Source organism: Nycticebus coucang, chromosome 17 (genome assembly GCF_027406575.1).
Source record: "Nycticebus coucang isolate mNycCou1 chromosome 17, mNycCou1.pri, whole genome shotgun sequence".
Lineage (NCBI taxonomy): Eukaryota > Metazoa > Chordata > Mammalia > Primates > Lorisidae > Nycticebus > Nycticebus coucang.
In genome coordinates, this window is record NC_069796.1 from 26862776 (window position 1) to 26881678 (window position 18903).

General features: G+C 43.2%; 1 protein-coding gene across 1 annotated transcript in view; it reads right to left on the minus strand.

The window, feature by feature from the left end:
- FBN2 (fibrillin 2) overlaps positions 1–18627 on the minus strand; it is a 267961-nt gene extending 249334 nt beyond the window's left edge. Inside the window, exons 1-5 of the mRNA XM_053567017.1 lie at positions 18374–18627; positions 17430–17512; positions 12540–12638; positions 9506–9601; positions 873–968 (exon numbers count right to left, since the gene is read on the minus strand). Of these exons, the coding sequence (XP_053422992.1) occupies positions 873–968; positions 9506–9601; positions 12540–12638; positions 17430–17512; positions 18374–18627 (628 nt within the window). The remainder of the gene's footprint in view (positions 1–872; positions 969–9505; positions 9602–12539; positions 12639–17429; positions 17513–18373) is intronic.
- Positions 18628–18903: the final 276 nt, after the last annotated feature.

The following is an 18903-nucleotide window of genomic DNA, read 5'->3' on the forward strand; positions in this document are numbered from 1 at the left end:
AAGCTAAAATCATTCTCTGCTTTAAAGACAGGTTCTGAAGCATCAACATCAAGCATATTAACATCACCCCCCTGCCATGAACTATTTCAAAAACCCAAGCCTAGGCCAAGTGAGCTCACACCTATAATCCGAGCACTCTGGGAGGCTGAGGCAGGAGAACTGCTTGAGCTCAGGAGTCCCAGATCAGCCTAAGCAAGAGCAAGCTTCAGCCTAAGCAAGAGGGAGCTTAAGCTAGTCAGCATATAATGTATCTCCGCAGGCCATTACAGAACAGGGTTAAAGAGGAAGATAGTCTCTCTCTCTCTCCAGAGGTGAAGGAGAAAGAATGCTCCCTCAGGGACTTTGCAACCACAAAAGGCCAAAAGTAAAGCACAAAGGAAGGCAGGGCCAAGAAAAATAGCGCAACAGAGCAATGCCTTGATCACCCTCTACCCATTAGCTCTGGACTTTTCCTTAATAAACCTAATATCTTTCCTTATTGCTTAGAAGAATTTATATTGGGTTTTGCAGGTTTTGAAGCCAAGAACATCCTGACACCATTTCTTTTATTAACAGAGCAGTACTCCCCACGGTGACTTCTAATTTGAATTAAGCACATTATTAGAATTAGCCATCAGTCCCTCATTCAACATTACCCTACAGCCACAGCCCCAGAGTTGGCCTCCCCAAGCTGAGGTCGCTCTGGTGGCAAAAACTGCAGTGCTTCTGCTGTTATATCTCAAAATCTTACTGTTCAGGTTGCAGACACAATCAAACAAGGGTAAAAGTATGACTTCATTAGAACAATTTCCATTGAATAACAAAAATTATACAATTTTAGAATAAAATAGGCTTCTGCAAAGTAAGGTTCTCATTTCTCTCTGTCTTCTTACCTCTTTCACACTGTGGGCCAGTAAATCCATAAACACAGGCGCAGCGGTTGGGTCCGATACAACGTCCACCATTCTGACATCCATTTTCACAGACAGCTGTACACAAGAACAGCAAGAAGCTTATTACACCCTGGACCTCTAAGTATAATATCGCAGTGTACTGATGCTGCCAGGAAGGGTCTTACATTAAATTAGAGCTCTAAGGTATCAGTTACACTCTGCATCATATATTTAATTTTAAAAAATTAGTGTACATTGAGACAAAAGCCTACACAATTCGCATAAATCACGTTGTTAAGAGAGCATTTGGCGAAAGGCTTTTGTTTTTGTTTTAAGTCAGAATCACAAGAATTGGCCAGTTTTAAGGCTTATACAGTCAGGATATAACCATCTAATCCTTTTTTATTTCTACCAACCCTATAGTCTTTTATCTTTTTTTTTTGGTAAGGAAATGAATAATTCCCATTTCCCTTGGGCAAATGAAGGGAAAAGGAGGCTGACTCTGGGTAGCAGGGTCAGGGAGCAAGAGGAGAAAATGTGATATGGAAAAATACACATATGGCAAAAAGGAGAAAAAAGCAAAAAAAGAGAATGGAAAATAGTGACAAGTGGAGGAAAGGTATCATTCATTTCAGCTATAAAATGCCAGAGGAAGTAACCGATGCGTAAGGTCTACCTGCATGTCATAAAAGAGAGGAGGAAATGGTATCATATAAAATTAACCCACAGTCTAAATTTTTCAAAATAATGGTAAACACTCAGCACACACTCTCTTTACATCTTCATACCTACGACCTGGAAGACAAAGGTTCACTGGGAGTCAGCCAGCCAGACATGACCTGAGCTGCTCCCCACTCCCAGCTGCACTGCTCCGCACTGGAACTCAGTCTCAAAGAGCCCTCGCTAGTGTCCTGGAAATGTAAGTCCCCCCTCACCCCACCCCCGTCCTCCATCGTGAAGACGGCAGAGTTCAGGACTCGTGTCTTCTCTAAGAGAAGATGCTGATTCTGGGAGCCTGCCTCCCAGCCCGCCCACCTCGGTGAAATAGTCCATCCTTACCATTGAAGAAAAGGATGATATTCTAAGGCTTGTGTCCAAATCACATAGATGAGGGACACTAATTATTTCAAATCACAGGAAAATGAGGGAGAAAAGGACACTTATTTTCTGTTTGTTGGTTTTTTTCAGCATGGACCATATCAAAAATGGAAAGTTCAGTAAGAATAGTGACGTCTATGAATACAAGAACGCTGCTACTTCCTTCCCAGGAATATTGAGCTGACCTGTCATCATCCAGAAGGCGTGGAGTAACGCGTGTTCTATAGATGACAGTAAGACATAAGTGGACTTGGAAACAAAGATACCTTTGTCTTAAAGCATCACCGTACAGTGTCTGAGAGCTAGGTTTCAATTTAAGGCACGACTCTGCGCGCCTTCCCACAGTCCGTCTCCCTAAAGGCTGCCCCTCTCTGCTTCCTCCCCTGTCCCCAGCGGAGTTCTACTGAGCCCGTCCAACAGTACATTAGATGAGTAAACCTAAGGCATAAAGGAAAGGGAACAAAGACCACGAGGAGAACTAGAAAGACACAAGGGACAGGAAGGGGAAGAAACCAACACCTGTCAGAGAATCTGGGCCCAGCAGCGTGTAATTCCACAGAAATAATTGCAGGATTTGAAGAATTCAACTGTTGAAAAGATATACTGCAAAAGTGTAACTATAAGGTGATTAATTCAAATGTGAGGAATTTTCTTTAAATGGTATGAAGCTGTAGGAAACGTAAATGAAAGCTGCTCTCCCCACTGTGTTCTCCCTTCCCTACACTAGCCTTTAAAAAAGACGTCCAATGGGGAACGCAGGTGCCATGGTGACCTCAGGATCCATCCCAGGTAATCCAAGAAGGACTTCTCTTAGGGTTTTACAAAACAGCTTCCAAATCCAGGTAGGAGCTGAATACACCTCGCTTGGGCTTCTCAGGGAACTACAGGTTAAACTTAATCTAACCTGCCTCGGTCCCTTCACACTAAATTTTTTAGAGGTCTGGGAAATACTATTTTTCATAAAAAATACTGATGTTAACATGTAACAGGAGTGTATTGCTATTTTAAAATGAATATTTTAAACATGTTTGCGTTTTAATGTCTAATTCTGTAAATATCAATAGAACTCATAAACACAGGATCTTTGAGTCCCTCATCTGTGAACAAAAAGGTTGAGACCCACCTCACTTGCTTCTATTCCTGTCTGTCAGTTGTGAGTGGCTCTCCCAGGATGAGGAGCAGAGTTTGTGTGCCTCTGAATCCCCACCACCTACTAAAGCGTTCTATATACTGCAGCAACTCAGCAAAATCCTGCACCACATCATGATTTCATAGCATTTTTTTCCACTACTTTGCAAGGCAAAGTGGTACAGTGCACGGATAATAAGTTGTGCCCGGCACTGTCCAACCACATCAGCTCTAATTCTCAGCTTCCCTGCCTGTAAGAGACAACTCCCATCCCACAGAAGTCTGAAGATGAAATAAAACAGTGCACAGACAAAGGGCACACTGGCTGAACATTGTAGGTACTCCACCTCCCTTCTCTTGTTACTACAGAACATCTGTACCCAAAGCTAGACTTGCTCTGTAACACCCAGAGTCGACATGAAAAAACAACAGCAAAAGAAGAGAAGCAGGAAAGACAGATTAAAGGAGAAGCAAAAAAAAAGAAAGAAAGAAAAGGTGAGTTTCCTTCTTTCAAATGAATTATAATGAAAGGTATTTTACAAAATAGTATTTTTTGGTAAGAATACACAATGAAAAACAGTAATTTACATGTCAAATGGAGTTGGAAAGAAACTTGAAAATATCTAAATTTCCATTGTGAAAGGAATGCTAACCACCCAGGATGGAAAAAAAAAAAAAAATGTTTCCAATTAGTATGGAAGTGAAGTGAAAAGCAGGGGAGAAAAAGATGTACTATAGATGGAAGGAGGAGCTGGCTCCCCTGCTGCCCACGCGGTCTGGACGGAAGGGAAAGCGCCCTTCTGCAGGGTCAGCCTGTGAGACAGATGGCTGACCGTGTACTGCAGAAGCTCGGTCTTTAAAGAACACTTTTATTCAGCAGATATTTAGTGAACACCTATTCTTTGCTAGATAAAATGACAGGAACACTTTTTTATCACACGGATTTGGCATAAGTCATATTTAAAATTGTGATTGTTACTTCTCCACAATGGTATTAGATAAAAATAGCTTTCAAAACCCAGATAAGATTTTATGAAAGGTAAAGCATCAAAGCCCGTTGCTGAGACCCAGGACTGCACAAATCTTTTTTGCTGACTTCTCTTCCTCTTTCCCACCTCAAAGTGTTGGGCTCCATCAGGTTTTCGGCTTCAGCTCTCTGTTCTTCTTTATCTACAACAACTTCCTAGTGATCATTATCTAGGATTATGATTTAAATATTATCTATAGCCCACAGGAGAGAAAAACACAATTAAATTCAAGTAGGGGGGGAGGAGAGGAGAAAGGTGGGAGGCTGAAGGAGGGAGGGGTGTGTGGGGTCCTCTCACCTGAAAGGTGCAATGTAGGGGTACATGACACGGGGACTTTATCTGACAAATGCAAATATTGTAACCTAATTGTTTATACCCTCCTAGTAATCAGAAATAACAAAATTAAAATCAATGAATAAATATTATCTATACAAAAAATCAATCTATACGCTACCAGGCGTATCCCTCTGTCTCTGTCCTCTCTCCTAACGTTGAAGTTCATAAATCCTTCCACTTGGAAGTCTCACAGACGTCTCCAACTAGAAACTCCAGAACAGAACTCATGTTCTCAGCCACTGACTCCCTGCCTAAACTCCCCTTTCGGTCTTTCCCATACCAGGAAATGATCTTACCTTTCAGCCAGGAGCTATACCAATCCTCTCTCCTCGCCTCATCTCTTGGGATCTTTGCTTTTCCTATTTTACTGATATTCATCCACCACACCTGGTCCAGCAGCACAGGCTGCCTGCCACAGATTCTCCAAAATTCAAGCTTTACCAACCACTTGTCATACCCCAATTGCTGCAAGGGCCGGGTCATTCGCCAGCACCACTGAGGCAGCCCTCCCTCACTGGCCCTTCCACTTTCTCTCCTACAATCCACTCTGCAACACAGAAGCTAAAGGATTTTTTTCAAAATGGTAATCATACCACACCACACTACTGTTCAAAATGCTCCAATGGGCTCGGCGCCCATAGCTCAGTGAGTAGGGCGCCAGCCACATACACCAAAGGCGGTGGGTTTGAGCCCGGCCTGGGCCAGCTAAACAATAATGACAACTGCAACAACTACAAAAAAAAAAAAAAAAAAAATTAGCCAGGCATGGTGGCAGGAGTCTGTAGTCCCAGCTACTCCGGAGGCTGAGGCAAGAGAATTGCTTAAGCCCAAGACTCTAAGGTTGCTGTGACCTATGACACCACATCACTCTACAGAGGGTGACATAGCAAGACTCTGTCTCAAAAAAAAAGAAAAATGCTCCAGTGACTTCACATACATTAAATTTTGTTCCTTGGCCTGTAAGACCCTATACCTCCCTCTGCAAACTCACCTCCTACCAGTCTCCCTTTTCTCCATTTTACTTCAGAGTTTTCTAATTGTTTCCAAAATACATGAAGTCTATTCCCGCTGCTGGGGTTTTAAATTTTCTTTTCCCTCTGCCTATAACACTTTTCCCATAGACGGGTCTGTGTTCCAATGTCAGCTGCTCAGAGACACCCGATGGAAAACAGCAGAGCACCACTAATCCTGATTCAGTCCCTTTCCCTTGACCTCCTAGACCTTCTCATACCTAACTTTGTATTAGACATTTGCCTTTTTACGTATCAACTGTCTTTCCAACCAGTGTATGGGCCCTGTGTGGCCAGGGCATCACGTGTCTCTCCCATTCAGTGATGTGCTCCCGGCACCTAGCAGGGCACGGGACGCGCCATAGTTACTCTACCAACTTGGCTGAATGAAATGGAAGAACATGTTCTAAAGGGCACTGTCTACATTTCTGGGACAGAAGCTAAGCAGTTTAAATATATTCAAGCAAACAACGTATTTTTAAATACGTTACATATATTCAAGCAGACAACGTATTTCTAAGACTACTCTGAATTCACAAGTTGAGAACTGTTCCATCTGCCTCCTTACCGTCATTTCTATAATACTCTTTCTATACAAGACAACTTCGCATGTATCTTCCTTAAGCTATTTCTTGCCCTGATATCTGCTAGTTATCACGCCTTTACCTGCTGATTTGCTGACTATCGAATTTTGTTAGTTGCCAATTTTGCTTGTGTCAGATATTCTATCACCACAGAGATAAACATTAGACATAAAAAATGTCATCCCGTGAAACACCTAGAGAACAAATTTTCAGGTACATCCTGAGCCAGCGCCTCTGGCTTTCCCCTGACGGCTAAGCATGGCAGCCTCAGTATGACTCGACACAGGGGCAGGAGAACATCAGATCACTTGCTCTGGAAGGGAAAGCCCTTTCCATCTCCTAATTTCCCATTCTGTGTGAAGAGCAGGAAGACACACCCAGCAGAGCCCGCTGTGAACCAACCTTCAGGAAAACACACACATACACCTATGCGCCCAAGACCGGCAGAGCAGCTGACTTCAGGTGGAAACCAGCTAATTTCAGGACAGATTTAAGGAAATACTCTGAAAGATCAGCGGAGCCCAGACTCATCCTCCCAGTGATTTTAAAGTAATTATTATTCTTCCCCCTGCAGAACAAAAGGTTGAGTTTGAAGAGTAATAACTGTGTCTCCTCACTGGCTACTGACCTCTCTAAAACAGAGTTACAATCAGGTCTTCTAACACTTTTACGAGGAGTTAAAAAACTATAACTCTGCCTTCTTACAAGGACTGTGTTCACAATAGACTTTTGTATCTTTGCTGGTTATAAACTGGAGTGCATTGTGTATAACTGGGGAAATATTTGAAGATGCAAAGAAAATTCAGAAAAAGAATCACCCATGAATCAAGAAACTCTGTGGCAATGATCTGTTGCATGGTTGGCCAGCTCTTTCCTGCTCTCCTCTGGTCAACCTTAGCCTAGAGAACTTATTTACACTGACCCTTCCTGTTCTTGCTAGAACCCTGGCCTCAAGGTAGTGTATTCTCTTAAATATCTTAAAGTTTCATTTCCCAAACTTCAATCTCAGATTACCTTAACAGCTTATGTCATACCTGAGAGCCACCCCCACAGCAGGTCTGCAAACAAGCCCAGATGTGGCCCACTGCCTGTCTGTACTGCCCACGTGCTAAGAGTTTTGACATTTGTAAGGGGTTGAAAACCCAAAAGAATATCCTGGGACAAGTTAAAATTGTATGGAAACTCAAGTTTCATACAGTCTACACTGTCTAGACACACGGTCTATGGGGTCTACACACCGCAGCTCTTTAATACACATACTCTTTCTGGTGGTCTCTTTTGCACTATGATTGCAGAGTTGAGTATTTGCAACAGAGAAAGCCAGTTCTAAAACGTGCACTATCTGGTCTTTACAAAAAAGTGAGTGTACTTCTGACCTTAAGAGAATGTTTTTCTTTAAATTGATTCACCTAGTTTATGTAAAATAGTTTAAAAGGAAACTTTATAGAACTTATAAATAGAAAGTAATAATCACTCTAATTAGAGGGCTACCTTAAAAATAACTGTAACAGACACAATGAGATACAATTTCACACCCATTAAGCTGACTGTCATAAAAACAGACAAACAAAAATAACAACCGTTCCAAGAATGGGGAGAAATTGTGCATTATTAGCAAGATTGTAAAACGGTACAGCTTTTATGGAAAACAGTATGGCAGCTTCTTAAAAAATTAAAAATAGAATTATCCTACGATCCAACGTTACATTTCTGAGTATATGCCACAAAGATTTAAAAGCAGGGACCCAGACATCTATTTGTAAACCCACATTCATAGCAGCATTATTCACAGTAGCCAAAAGGTGGAAACAAGTCAAATGTCCTTTGGTGGATAAATAGATAAACAAAATGCATTGTATACATAGGAATGAAATATTATTCATCCTTTAAAATGATGGGAATTCTAACACATGATACCACATGAACGAACCTTGACATTAAACAAAATAAAATTAGCCAATCACAAAGAACAAATACTGTTGTTACATGAAGTACCCACAGGAGTCAAATTCACACAGAAAGTAGAATGATGGCTGGCCGGGGCTGGGAGGAGAAGAAAATGGGGGGTTACTGTTGAAGGGGTACAGAGTTCCATTTTTGCAATACGAAAAACATTCTGGAGACGGCTGGTGGGAATGGTTCCACAACAGTGAGAATGTACTTGATGCCTCTGAATTGTACACTTAAAATGGTTAAAATGGTAAGTTTTGTTATGTATATTTTACCATAATTACAAAAATTTTTAAACTGCAGCAAACACTCTGGCAGGTGGATTGTTTGAGCTCCCTAGTTTGAGACCAGCTTGAGCAAGGGCAAGACCCCTGCCTCTACTAAAAAGAGAAAAAGTACCCATGGCATTGTGATGATCCCCTGTAGTCCCAGCTACACAGGAGACTGAGGCAAGAGGGTCTCTTGAGCCCAAGTGATTGAGGTTACTGTGAGCTATGACGCCACAGCACTCTACCCAGGGGTGACAGAGTGAGACCCTGTCTCAAATAAAAACAAAACAAAACAAAACTGTAACAAAAATAGAGTAATGTTAATTAAAAATAAACTAGATATTCTTGCATAGTTAAGAGTTGGTTTTTCTATTTTAAAGAAGGAGATGAGCAATTCTTAGAGAAGTCTGAAGATGAGTATGGAACCTAGACTGTGCATCTCATGAATGAAGTGAAAAGGGACTGTCTTACTATTTGTGATAGTAGGAACTATCAACTATCAACTTTCTTTAGTGCCAGGCCCTTCTATTCATCCAAACTTTAAGACATATGAATTCCCATCAAGTCTCACAATTTAGGTTAACACTAACCAAAAGTGTTCCCCACCGACATGTCACAATCCAGGAGCTCCAATCCCATCCTTGCCCAAAGGTTATTCCTTGATTCATCCAGAATATTCTCCAGTGAAGAAAAGACCTTTGCTAGATTACACACCCCCTTTTCACAATGACATCTGATTTATAAAAACTTGATAATTTCACAGTCTTGTATTTTGAGACTGATGTACTTAAGCAAAGGATAATTTGTGAGACTGGCTCTCCTGGAGTTTATTTTGAGAAATCCTAAAAAATCTTATTTGTGGGCGGAAGTGGGGAGAACTGGAAGAAGAGGGAGAGAAAGAAAGAGATCACAGAAAACATCGCCATTCTTTCAGGAAAGTAAACACGTTTTATGGAGCTAGAGGAAAAAAAAAAAGCAAGTAAAGAAAAGAAAACTTGTGCTGTGTGTTGAATGTAATAAACCAATAGTGGTATTCAACACCACCGATACTCTACAACACAAAAGTTCTAAAACAATTAGAAAAACACCTTATAGGCTAAAAATGACAAATTCAGCTATTAGAAATGTCCAAGGATCGAAGGCTTTACAAGACCTTAAGTTATGACTCACTAAGAAAGACCCACTAAATAACTACTTCTAACACATAAAGTTCATTCCAATGCTCCTTACGCTGTCCACAGTAAGTTCCAATGTATCCCTTCTGGCACTGGCAATGGTCCTCGGCACAGGTCCCACCGTTCATGCATCTCACGCTGCACTGCTGAACTGCAAAGAGCAACAACAAAAACGAGAAAAAGATCAGTCACCCAAATTACGGTCTGTGTCAGAGTCACAAAACTATAAATTAAATCCTGACAAATGTATTCTACAGAAGTCAGGCTATGACCCAAGCATATCTTCATTTGCTATTCGTTGTAGATGCGTACATGGGCATGTCTTTTATAACCTGTAATTAGGATGGGTTTACAATATCCTACACTTTTAGTATTAAAGAAAGAAATAGAGGGCGGCGCCTGTGGCTCAAAGGGGTAGGGCGCCGGCCCCATATGCCAGAGGTGGCAGGTTCAAACCCAGCTCTGGCCAAAAAAACTCCAAAAAAAAAAAAAAGAAAGAAAGAAATAGAAGGTGATAGGCAGTTTAGTTTCTGGTATGCAGGAGGCATTCCCATCTCCCTTCCGAGAGCAGGGCTGAGTCTCCACCATTCTAGCTCAGAGCAGGGCTGCCATGAAGGACTTGGGGTCTGCCCTCAGGAAGCTTACATTCCAGAAGAGAAACAGACAAAACACAAGTAAACAAGTACCACAGAATAATTATAAATTGTGGTCAACTCCGTGAAGGAAACTGCTGTGAAGAAGAATAGCCTAGAGCCAAGGAGAAGTTAGACAGGAGAAACAGGACCTCCCCCACGTGACATTAATACTGAGGTTTGAAGGATGAGAAGAAAAATACCAGAGAAGAACTTCAGAAGGAGAAGAAATCAGCAAATCAAAAGCCCCCAGAATAGTAAAAGTTTTCCTCTAAAAGATGCACACGGTGAAAGGGAGTGGTGAGGAAGAGATGTGAAGAGGCAGACGGATGCCAGCCAGATGATGCAGGGCTTCCTCAGCCACAGACCTTCAGGGATATCCCACATGCAAAGGGGAGTCATTGAGAGGAGTTAAACAAGAGAGTGATGTGATGGATACTGTTAAAGGACTCCTATCGCTGCTCTGCAGAGAATGTTAAGAGGGCACAAGCAGATGAGAGTCTATGTGAGCAATGTGATTAGCCTCAACCAGGGAGAAGGAAAGGTAATGATGGATTCGAGATATATTTTTCAGTGGGCCCTACAGGTCTTGTAACAAGAACTGACGTACAGGTAGAGAAGCAGCAGCTGCTTCTGCACTGCCTGGTCGGCAATGTCACCTGCTGATGTAGGAGGAGCTGTGATGGGAATAGCCTGTGGGCGCCAATGAATCCAGAGTTTCCTTTTGGACAAGTTGCTAAGTTTCAGACACTTACTCTGCATTCAAGAGGAGATGTTGTGTAAGAAATGGAACAGGTGAGTGTGGAACTCAGTGGAAGGACACATTCCATAAAGAAAATTATTAAGAGCAACATATTGGTGATTGGTGAAGATGTGTATGTGAATGAGTTCCCCAGGGAAGATGGAACACTTGGGAAGGCCAAACTTTGACTGGACAGTTGATGAAGCGATGGAGAAGAAATGAAAAAATAATAATCAAGAAAAGAACCACTGTGGCCCGGTGCCATTAGAAGTCGGGGGCATTTCAAAGAAAAAGAAAAAGAGCATTTCAAAAAGATTAAGGTTAGCAACGTTAGCAAAGACAAGTAAGATGAAAATCAGAACAGTTACAAATGTTCCTGATGGAAAGACAGTGAGTACTATCCGAGGCCAAACAAATGCACGGACTCCCCACTAAACTATGAAACTCCCCACTAAACCCACAAAAAGAGAGTAGCCAGTGAACGTCCAGCTGCCCTGCAAGGGGCATCAAGAAGTTGAATTTTAAAATTTCTCCAGGATTCAGTATTTTGCCAAAGGCAAATGTAAGAAACCTCAGAAGAGATGACAACAAGGGGCAAGGGTACTTGGCAGGCCATCAAGCAAGGCAGACGGGCCACTAAGCAGCAGAGGAAACTGACGGGTGGCGAGAAGGTCTCCATGAATGTGAATGACAGGTTTGAAAAACTGGGAAAATGGAAGCTTACAAAGAAAGCAACTAGAGTTTTCATGGGGAATTCTGTCAGAAGATAATGACATTTGTTGTATGAATCTTGAATCTTATTCATGAGTCAGAGATCTTCCGTATTCCTTTGTTTATGGGAATTTTGTAGGAAGAAACTTTTCAATTCTAATAACTTCACACTTGTCCGAGGCATATTTAAAGCATTTATTTAATTATCAAACAATTAAACAATATCTGCTTCTGCCTTGTTGGAATGTTAACTTAAATACTGGCCTGAAATATTAATTTTGAATCTTCAAAACCCAGTAACTTCCAAGGGGATCGTTAATAACAATCTCGGTCCATTGTTACCTGACAGAGTCCTTAGGGGTTAATACAGGGAAAGCAAAATAAGCTAATCTATGTAAAGTACCTGGTCAGTACTAAATAAATACCTGTTGTCTTCCCAATTCTCTTCTCCTTCCCCCATAGACAACCCACAAAACAGGATATGGTCTTCGTGACTAACCAAAGGCGATAAATATAGCCTAGTTCTTGAGATTCCACACCTACCTGTGGGAATACCTGGATTCAAGTCTACGTTTCCTGGGGCAAGCACCTTAACTTATGTGAACCTCCCTCTCTTACTATGTAAAATAGGGCAATAACATTATATTGTAACATTGATGTGAGGACTAACTAATATAATATAGTTAAAATAGCACCTGGAACATACCAAAACCTAGTTACGTTGTAGCCATTATTCATAAAGAATTACTTCCCCAGGAAATCCTGGCTCTTCTGCTGCATAGACAGTTACTGGACCTGAATTCAAACATTTTTTTTTTCATGAACACCACCACCCATGTGAGGCAACAGCTAAGCCAACGAAACTTTTTATACCAAAGATTAAAACAGACCAAATTTTGAGGGAAAATCATCATAGATTTGTATCCTCTTTGAAAAGAACTTTTCACATTTACTAAAAACCTTAAAGAAAAATCAGTAAACAAGACCATAGAGAAGAGACATACTTGATTTGGACCCGCAGGTTGGTGATATTTGCCCGCTGGAACAAGTACACATGTTAGGACGGGAACAAAATCCATCTCCACAGCTATTTCTACAAATTGCTGTAGAAAGCACAACAGGAAAGCAAATGAATAATTATGCAATAAACCATAGTTTGCAAAACAAGAAAGCTAGATTCAAAAACAATAAGCCCGAAAACCCCAAATATAAAATATGTGTTGTAAAACTGCCTATCTTCAGGCCAGGCACAGTAGCTCATGCTGGTAAACCTCGATCTTTGGGAACGTAGGCTGAGGGAGGAGGATCACTTGAGGCCAAGAATTTGAGACCAGCCTGAGCAACACAGAACCCTTCTCGACTCAAAATGGGAAAATTAGTGTGGTGGTGGGCACCTGTAGTGGGATGGAGTGAGACAAGAGGAGCACTTGAGCTCGGAAGTTTGGGGTTGCAGTGACCTATGATGATGCCACTGCATTCCAGCCAAGGCAACAGAGCAAAAGTCAAGTTTCAAAAAAGTAAATGAACAAAATGTAATCTCTAATTTCAGATACACAATGAAATCACCTACTACAGACATGGGAATAAGTCTTAAAAGTATCCTTATGGTAATATGTAAACAAATAAATCTTTTTCAAATTCCATAATCCTAATTCTTTAACTGTCACATCAACACAGCTGGTGTCTTCCATTCAAGGTTGAATGAAGACAGTCTTTATTCTAGGGAGCTGGGAGGGTTGAGGAAACCCAAAGAAAACACAGCCCACTATGCGAGGAACCCTCCCAGGAGACAGAGAATGTGAAATTGGCTGAGGCAGAGACCCCAGGCCCTAATGACTTGGCCAAGCTGCAGGGGGTCCCGTGCACATTCCTTCCTGACTGGTCTCTGACCTGCCCTATCATCAATCTTTGTTCCCCTCAATAATTCCCTCTCTCCTTCCTCCAGCCCGTCTGCTCCTATCCTAGGTTCTCTCCACAACCTAGATTATTCCTGCTGCTCAGAAAAACTACTGTGACATTTTGATGGGGGGAGAGTCACAGCCTCCTGCAGCTGTGACCTCCAATGAACACAAAGCTATGAGGGTCATTACAGCAAAGAATGCTTGGCTCACTGACACAGCACATACCACAGACACTTCAAATCTGTAGCCAAGAGCCTTCGAATGGGAAGTCTCTCCCATATTTAGAGTCAGTTCATTTAGGAGCTGAGAGATTTATCTCTATACCCACAACTGAATTCTCTCTTTGAGCACTGAGACCACGTGCTTTAACACTCCATGACTGGACGTATAAAGTTAATAAGAGTATCCAGGAATACCCTGAAGCCAGCTGTAAACACTTATGTCAATGTGCACACATATCCTTTGCGAGGGAGGGTCCTACAATTCTCAAAAAGACTCAGGACTACTAATACTCTAAAGAGCATTTTCTTCAGAGGCAAAGTAACTCTGTAATTGTTTTCCTTCTCCAAGTTGCCTTCTGACGTCCATATATCATGACCAGCATCTCCATTAGTACTTCTTGTCAATGAACACAGTGTCACAGATATCAAGAATATGGTTCCCTACATGGAATACACATTACTTCTTAAAATGTACTAGAGTTTCTGATGACCAATAATTTTTCAAAAACGAATGTTCTTTAAAATATTGTTTTGCTCCAAAGCCCCCTACACTCCAGCAGGTAGATACTTAGTCTAGGCTTAGGTGAGACTCAAAGGGCCGCCACCCAGATTCCAAACCCAGAGAAGGATTGATGGGCTGGAGACTGGGCATTCTCAAACTGCTACCTGTTATGGCTACAGGTGTATGCTCTCTAGCAAGGGTTTAGGTTCTGCCACCTCACACCCGCCTCAGACTAAAATTCACCTCACCTAAACAGCTGTCCTTCCCACAATCATTAACCAAAACCAGGAGACCCATAAATGCCAAAGGGGAAGAGAGTGAAGACCTAAGTACTGGGTCTTCGGCGATCCTGGGAGAAGTCAGATGCCGGGTAAAGGGTACGTGGTACCCAAGAGGTCTGCGGTTGTGTTCTCACTCAGCCACTGATCTGCCCTGTGCTCTGGGAAACCACACAGCTTCTCTGGGTTCGGTTTCCTCACTGGTAACATAAAGATAGTGTATCGCAGTGGTCTCCCGTCCTTCACATCTCAAACGCTATAGATCCAAGCCCATCCCATTCCACTGTTACCCCACCATCAAAATGCTGTTCCTACTTTCACAAAAAATAAATAAGCAAACTTTTTCATTGTTTCACGTCCTAAGAACATTTTTAAAAATGCACAGGGAGAAGGTTAATCCTATCCTTTTGGAAACAGATATTGAGAAGTGTCAGAGTTCTTCTCCGGCTACAACTAGGAAGAGTAACAACAAAACACAACGGACTCGAAATCAAAATCCATTAAGTTTCCAGCACTTTGAGAAATACCTTTTCCTTTTAATATCTTCTCATCATGAAGGCTTGTCAAAGCCAAACAGATTAAAATTCAAAAAGTTGATCATTTCTGTATCTTTCTACACAGAAAGAATGCTGAGGTATAGCAGGAGAAAATTTATCTTCATATATTAATGCATTTGCCCTATTTTTATTTACATTTCACTTATGCTTTTCTTGTAAACTGTGTGGAGGCTTTTATTTTGACAAATGGTGAAATATAGATAAATTCAAGGCATATAATAATTTTCAGGAAAGCCTGGAAGTAAAATTATTTGCTTTGTGTTTATAGTGGTTTTAGTTTGCTTAATACCCCCATATGTGATCATTTAAATGTAAAAATAATTGAACTGAATTGAATGCAGTCTGTTAAAGTTAGGTGAGATTCATGGGATCAAACACTAAGGGATTTGATTCTCCCTCTATTTTGTACACTGTTTTATATTCTCAGACACTTAAATTTTTTAATGTGTTAATGATAACTATTTTTACAGATATCTCTTGACACAAGTGTTTTGACTGTTTCTTGGAGATACAAAGGCCAGCTCAAAGTTTATAGATTTTTTTTTAAAGACTTCTGATACATCTAAATCCCAAAGTATGTCATAAGTACTCGAATATTTCAAGTAGCAGAAATGCAAGCTGCAGAAGTCGCTGTTATCCTGAGATTTTCCAAGCTGACCTTCTGAAACAAGTAAAGGGCACGGTGTTATTCAAAGACAAAAAGCATCTAGAGCGAACACTCAGTGGGCCATACCTACACTTCTACTGCAAATATTCTGGAAGGCTCTGCTCTCTGGAATTCCCATTCCACACTGATCCAATAAAATCTGACTTTACAGATTTTCAACACATACCATAAACCGATCCCTTCTCCTCGGCTGCTCTCCAACTCAATAATGGCAGTCACATTCATTACATTTAGTGAGTCAGACTTTCCACAGCGCCTAAGTCACTCCCAGCTAGTATGGCAGGTGTGTGCTGAGTGACGTTAGCTGTTTCGGGATTCTAGAAAAACGATGTTAAGTTTAAAACAGCAACAATAATGGGTAATGAATGCCCTATGAGCCTGAAAGAGTAAATGCAGCCCCCATGAATACCACATATGACTTCTGTGTTGGAGAGAAAAGAACGTAATACACTTTGCCTTTTTAAAAAAAATAAAAGCAAAGCCTTATGATCAGAGGGTGTATTTAAAATACTTGTGAATCACTTTAAAGAACACGGTTGTTTCTTATTTTTGCTTTATCACTGGAGATAATGGGATTTTAGGGTAGAATAAAACAGGAAGAAGAAACTAGTTTTTCCAACACTTGAGATTTCATTCCTTTTTAAAAACTGCCCAGAAATAACATTAAGGGTCTATCTTAAACCCACAAAACCAATAAATATAGAGTCGGAGATGCCACTACATCCTTATTACCCCTTGGCTATGGTGGCTTGCCCTTTTTCTCTGTTCACAGTTGCATAATTATTTTTTTCCCTGGAGAACACAGGAGGTCAATCTGAAGTCAGGATTGGCTGTAAACCAACGTCCTGTCTAACATACCTGGCTCTCCTCCCAACAAGACAAATGTGGTTGTGCTACGTACAAGCACCCAGGGGAAGGCCAGTCACAAATCCACATGTATGTGAACCGATACATCCCAGACCCCATGACTGCCAGGGTAGCAACTTAGGAGCTCTCGATTAGCACTTGCAGAGCTTTAGATACACTTTGAAAACTGAATACAATAATTAAAACTTATAAGGTCAGGTTTATGGAGTTTTTAAAGTTCTAAGATTCATACTTGGGAAACCTACTGTACATTGAGATTTAGGGTCTGAAAACCCTAAATTTAAATGTCCTCCAAAAAAGAAAAAAAATTCAAGCCACCTGGAAGAGTCTTCTCCTTTAAAAATGTTTCTAACTTAGTTCAACTCTAAGTAAATCCATCCAGGAGACAACTTCTTTCCCATCTAGGTTATGTAGCTGTTTGAGTCTCCCTCTAGTTTGATGAAACCAGAAATAATAAAGTGGCTTCGTATAAAGGCCTAAGAAAGCTTGACTGTCATAAGGCTTAAACCTCATGCCGAGTCAAAAAACAGATACTTTGCATAATAACACTGAGGTCTTCTCTGGACTTTTTTAGGAAAAAGTCGGCTTGAATATCTAAGGAATTGCTTTACCCGCTCCCGCCCCGTTTAGTTTGTATGAACAGACACAGAAAGATAAAACTTCCACGTCTCTTAAAACCTTTATCATTACTGCCCGTCAACCGAGTCCAGAAGTGAGGTCTACCTTGACACGGACCGGCTGCTTCCAGCCCCCCATTCAAACCAGGCTGCATCCCAATTATCACTGCAATGTGGCCACTGGGCTTTAAATGCAACTGTGTGTCCAAACGGGTGAGTGCAAGAGGTTGCCGTGATAGGGCCCAGCGTGCTGCCCCAAGCTGCCATCCCAGCCCAACACTCACGGACAATGCACTGGTTTCCTCCAGGGAGCGTCTTCCAGCCCGGGCAGCAATAGGAGTGGAATCGGGACCCGCACACGTTGGGCCTGCGGTGGACAAGCGAGGTCACGCACAGTGAGGGAGGAGGGCGCAGTAACGCACAGCGGTCTTCCTAAGCAAACCCGAGCGAGCAGAACTCAAGACAATAAGCAAACCAAAACTACACTGCAAATTCTTGGGGGCTTGGGTGGGAGCGCAGCTGAGGAAGTAACAGGGATAGATGCTGGAATGCGGGAGGGTCAGAAACGTCTGCTGACTCCCCTCCCTCTGTCTTCCCTTGCCTGCCTTTTTAAAGGACGAAAAGAGACATGGGAACATATAATTTGCTACTTATTCTAGCCTCCAGATGCAGAGAACAAAGAGAACATTCCCTTTCAAAACTTCTTGCCTTCCTTCCCACATCCCATTCCTCCTCCATCAACTGTTTCTTGGGCCCCGACGTGTCAAGTAAGGCGCATCGGAAGGTGGAGCGCTCGGGTTGATGATTAGAGTGAGCTGTAACCCCCAGCACACGTCCTCAAACAAAAGGCTCGGGAACGGCGCCCCCGACGGCGGGGAGCAGCCGGGCTCCACCAGCTCTGCGCGAGGCGGACCAGGGCCCGCCTTCCGCCCAACCTTGGGAACCTGCCGCACACGGCGGGCTCCGCAGCTGCTCTGCAATCCGCACACGCCCCTGCCCCGACCACCCGCCGCCCAACCCCCCGAGGGAGGGCTTTCCGCTGGCTGAGCTGCGGGGTTGGGGAGGAAAAGAGAGAGGCGCTCCTGGGGGGTCTTCGCGTCTCCTGGTTGTGGGGGCCACAGATCGAGCCGCCAGAACTAGGGTCAGGGAGGGCATGGGATGGAAAGCAGCCAAGCCGAGGATACCCCCCAGCCGGCCGCCCCGGGCGCGGGGTCGCTAGCCCACCTACCCTCGGAGCACATCCTGCTGTCCTCGCCTGCGAACGCGGCTAGCCGCCGCGGCACCCTCCTCCCGGTATTCGGGGGCCACGAACCCGCCTTCGGAGCCCGCCACCGCGGGCCGGACCTGTTGCGACTGCGGCTGGGGCCGGGGAGGCTTGGGCGGCGGAGGCTGGGGCTGGCCGGCCGTGCCCTGCGCCCAGAGCGCCACGCAGCCCAGCCACACGAAGTAGGGCTGGAGACACAGCCGCCGCCGACTCCCCATCGCCGGCGCCAAGAGCGCGCGGCCCTAGATCTGCGGAGAGGGAGTATCAAAGACAAAATCTGCGCGGCCCAGGAAAAAAGTCAGGGTCTAACCAGCCCTTCTTCTGCTCCGGGATTCCCTTGGGCTCAGGCTCCCTGCTCCAGCGGGAGTCCCGGACGGAGCGCTGCCCCCCTGGCTGCGGGTGGCGCGGGACGCTGGCTGCGGGCTCTAGAGCGGCGGGCGGCGAGCAGCGGCAGCGGTACAGCCGGCGGCCCCGCGCGGTCCACGTTGCATCCC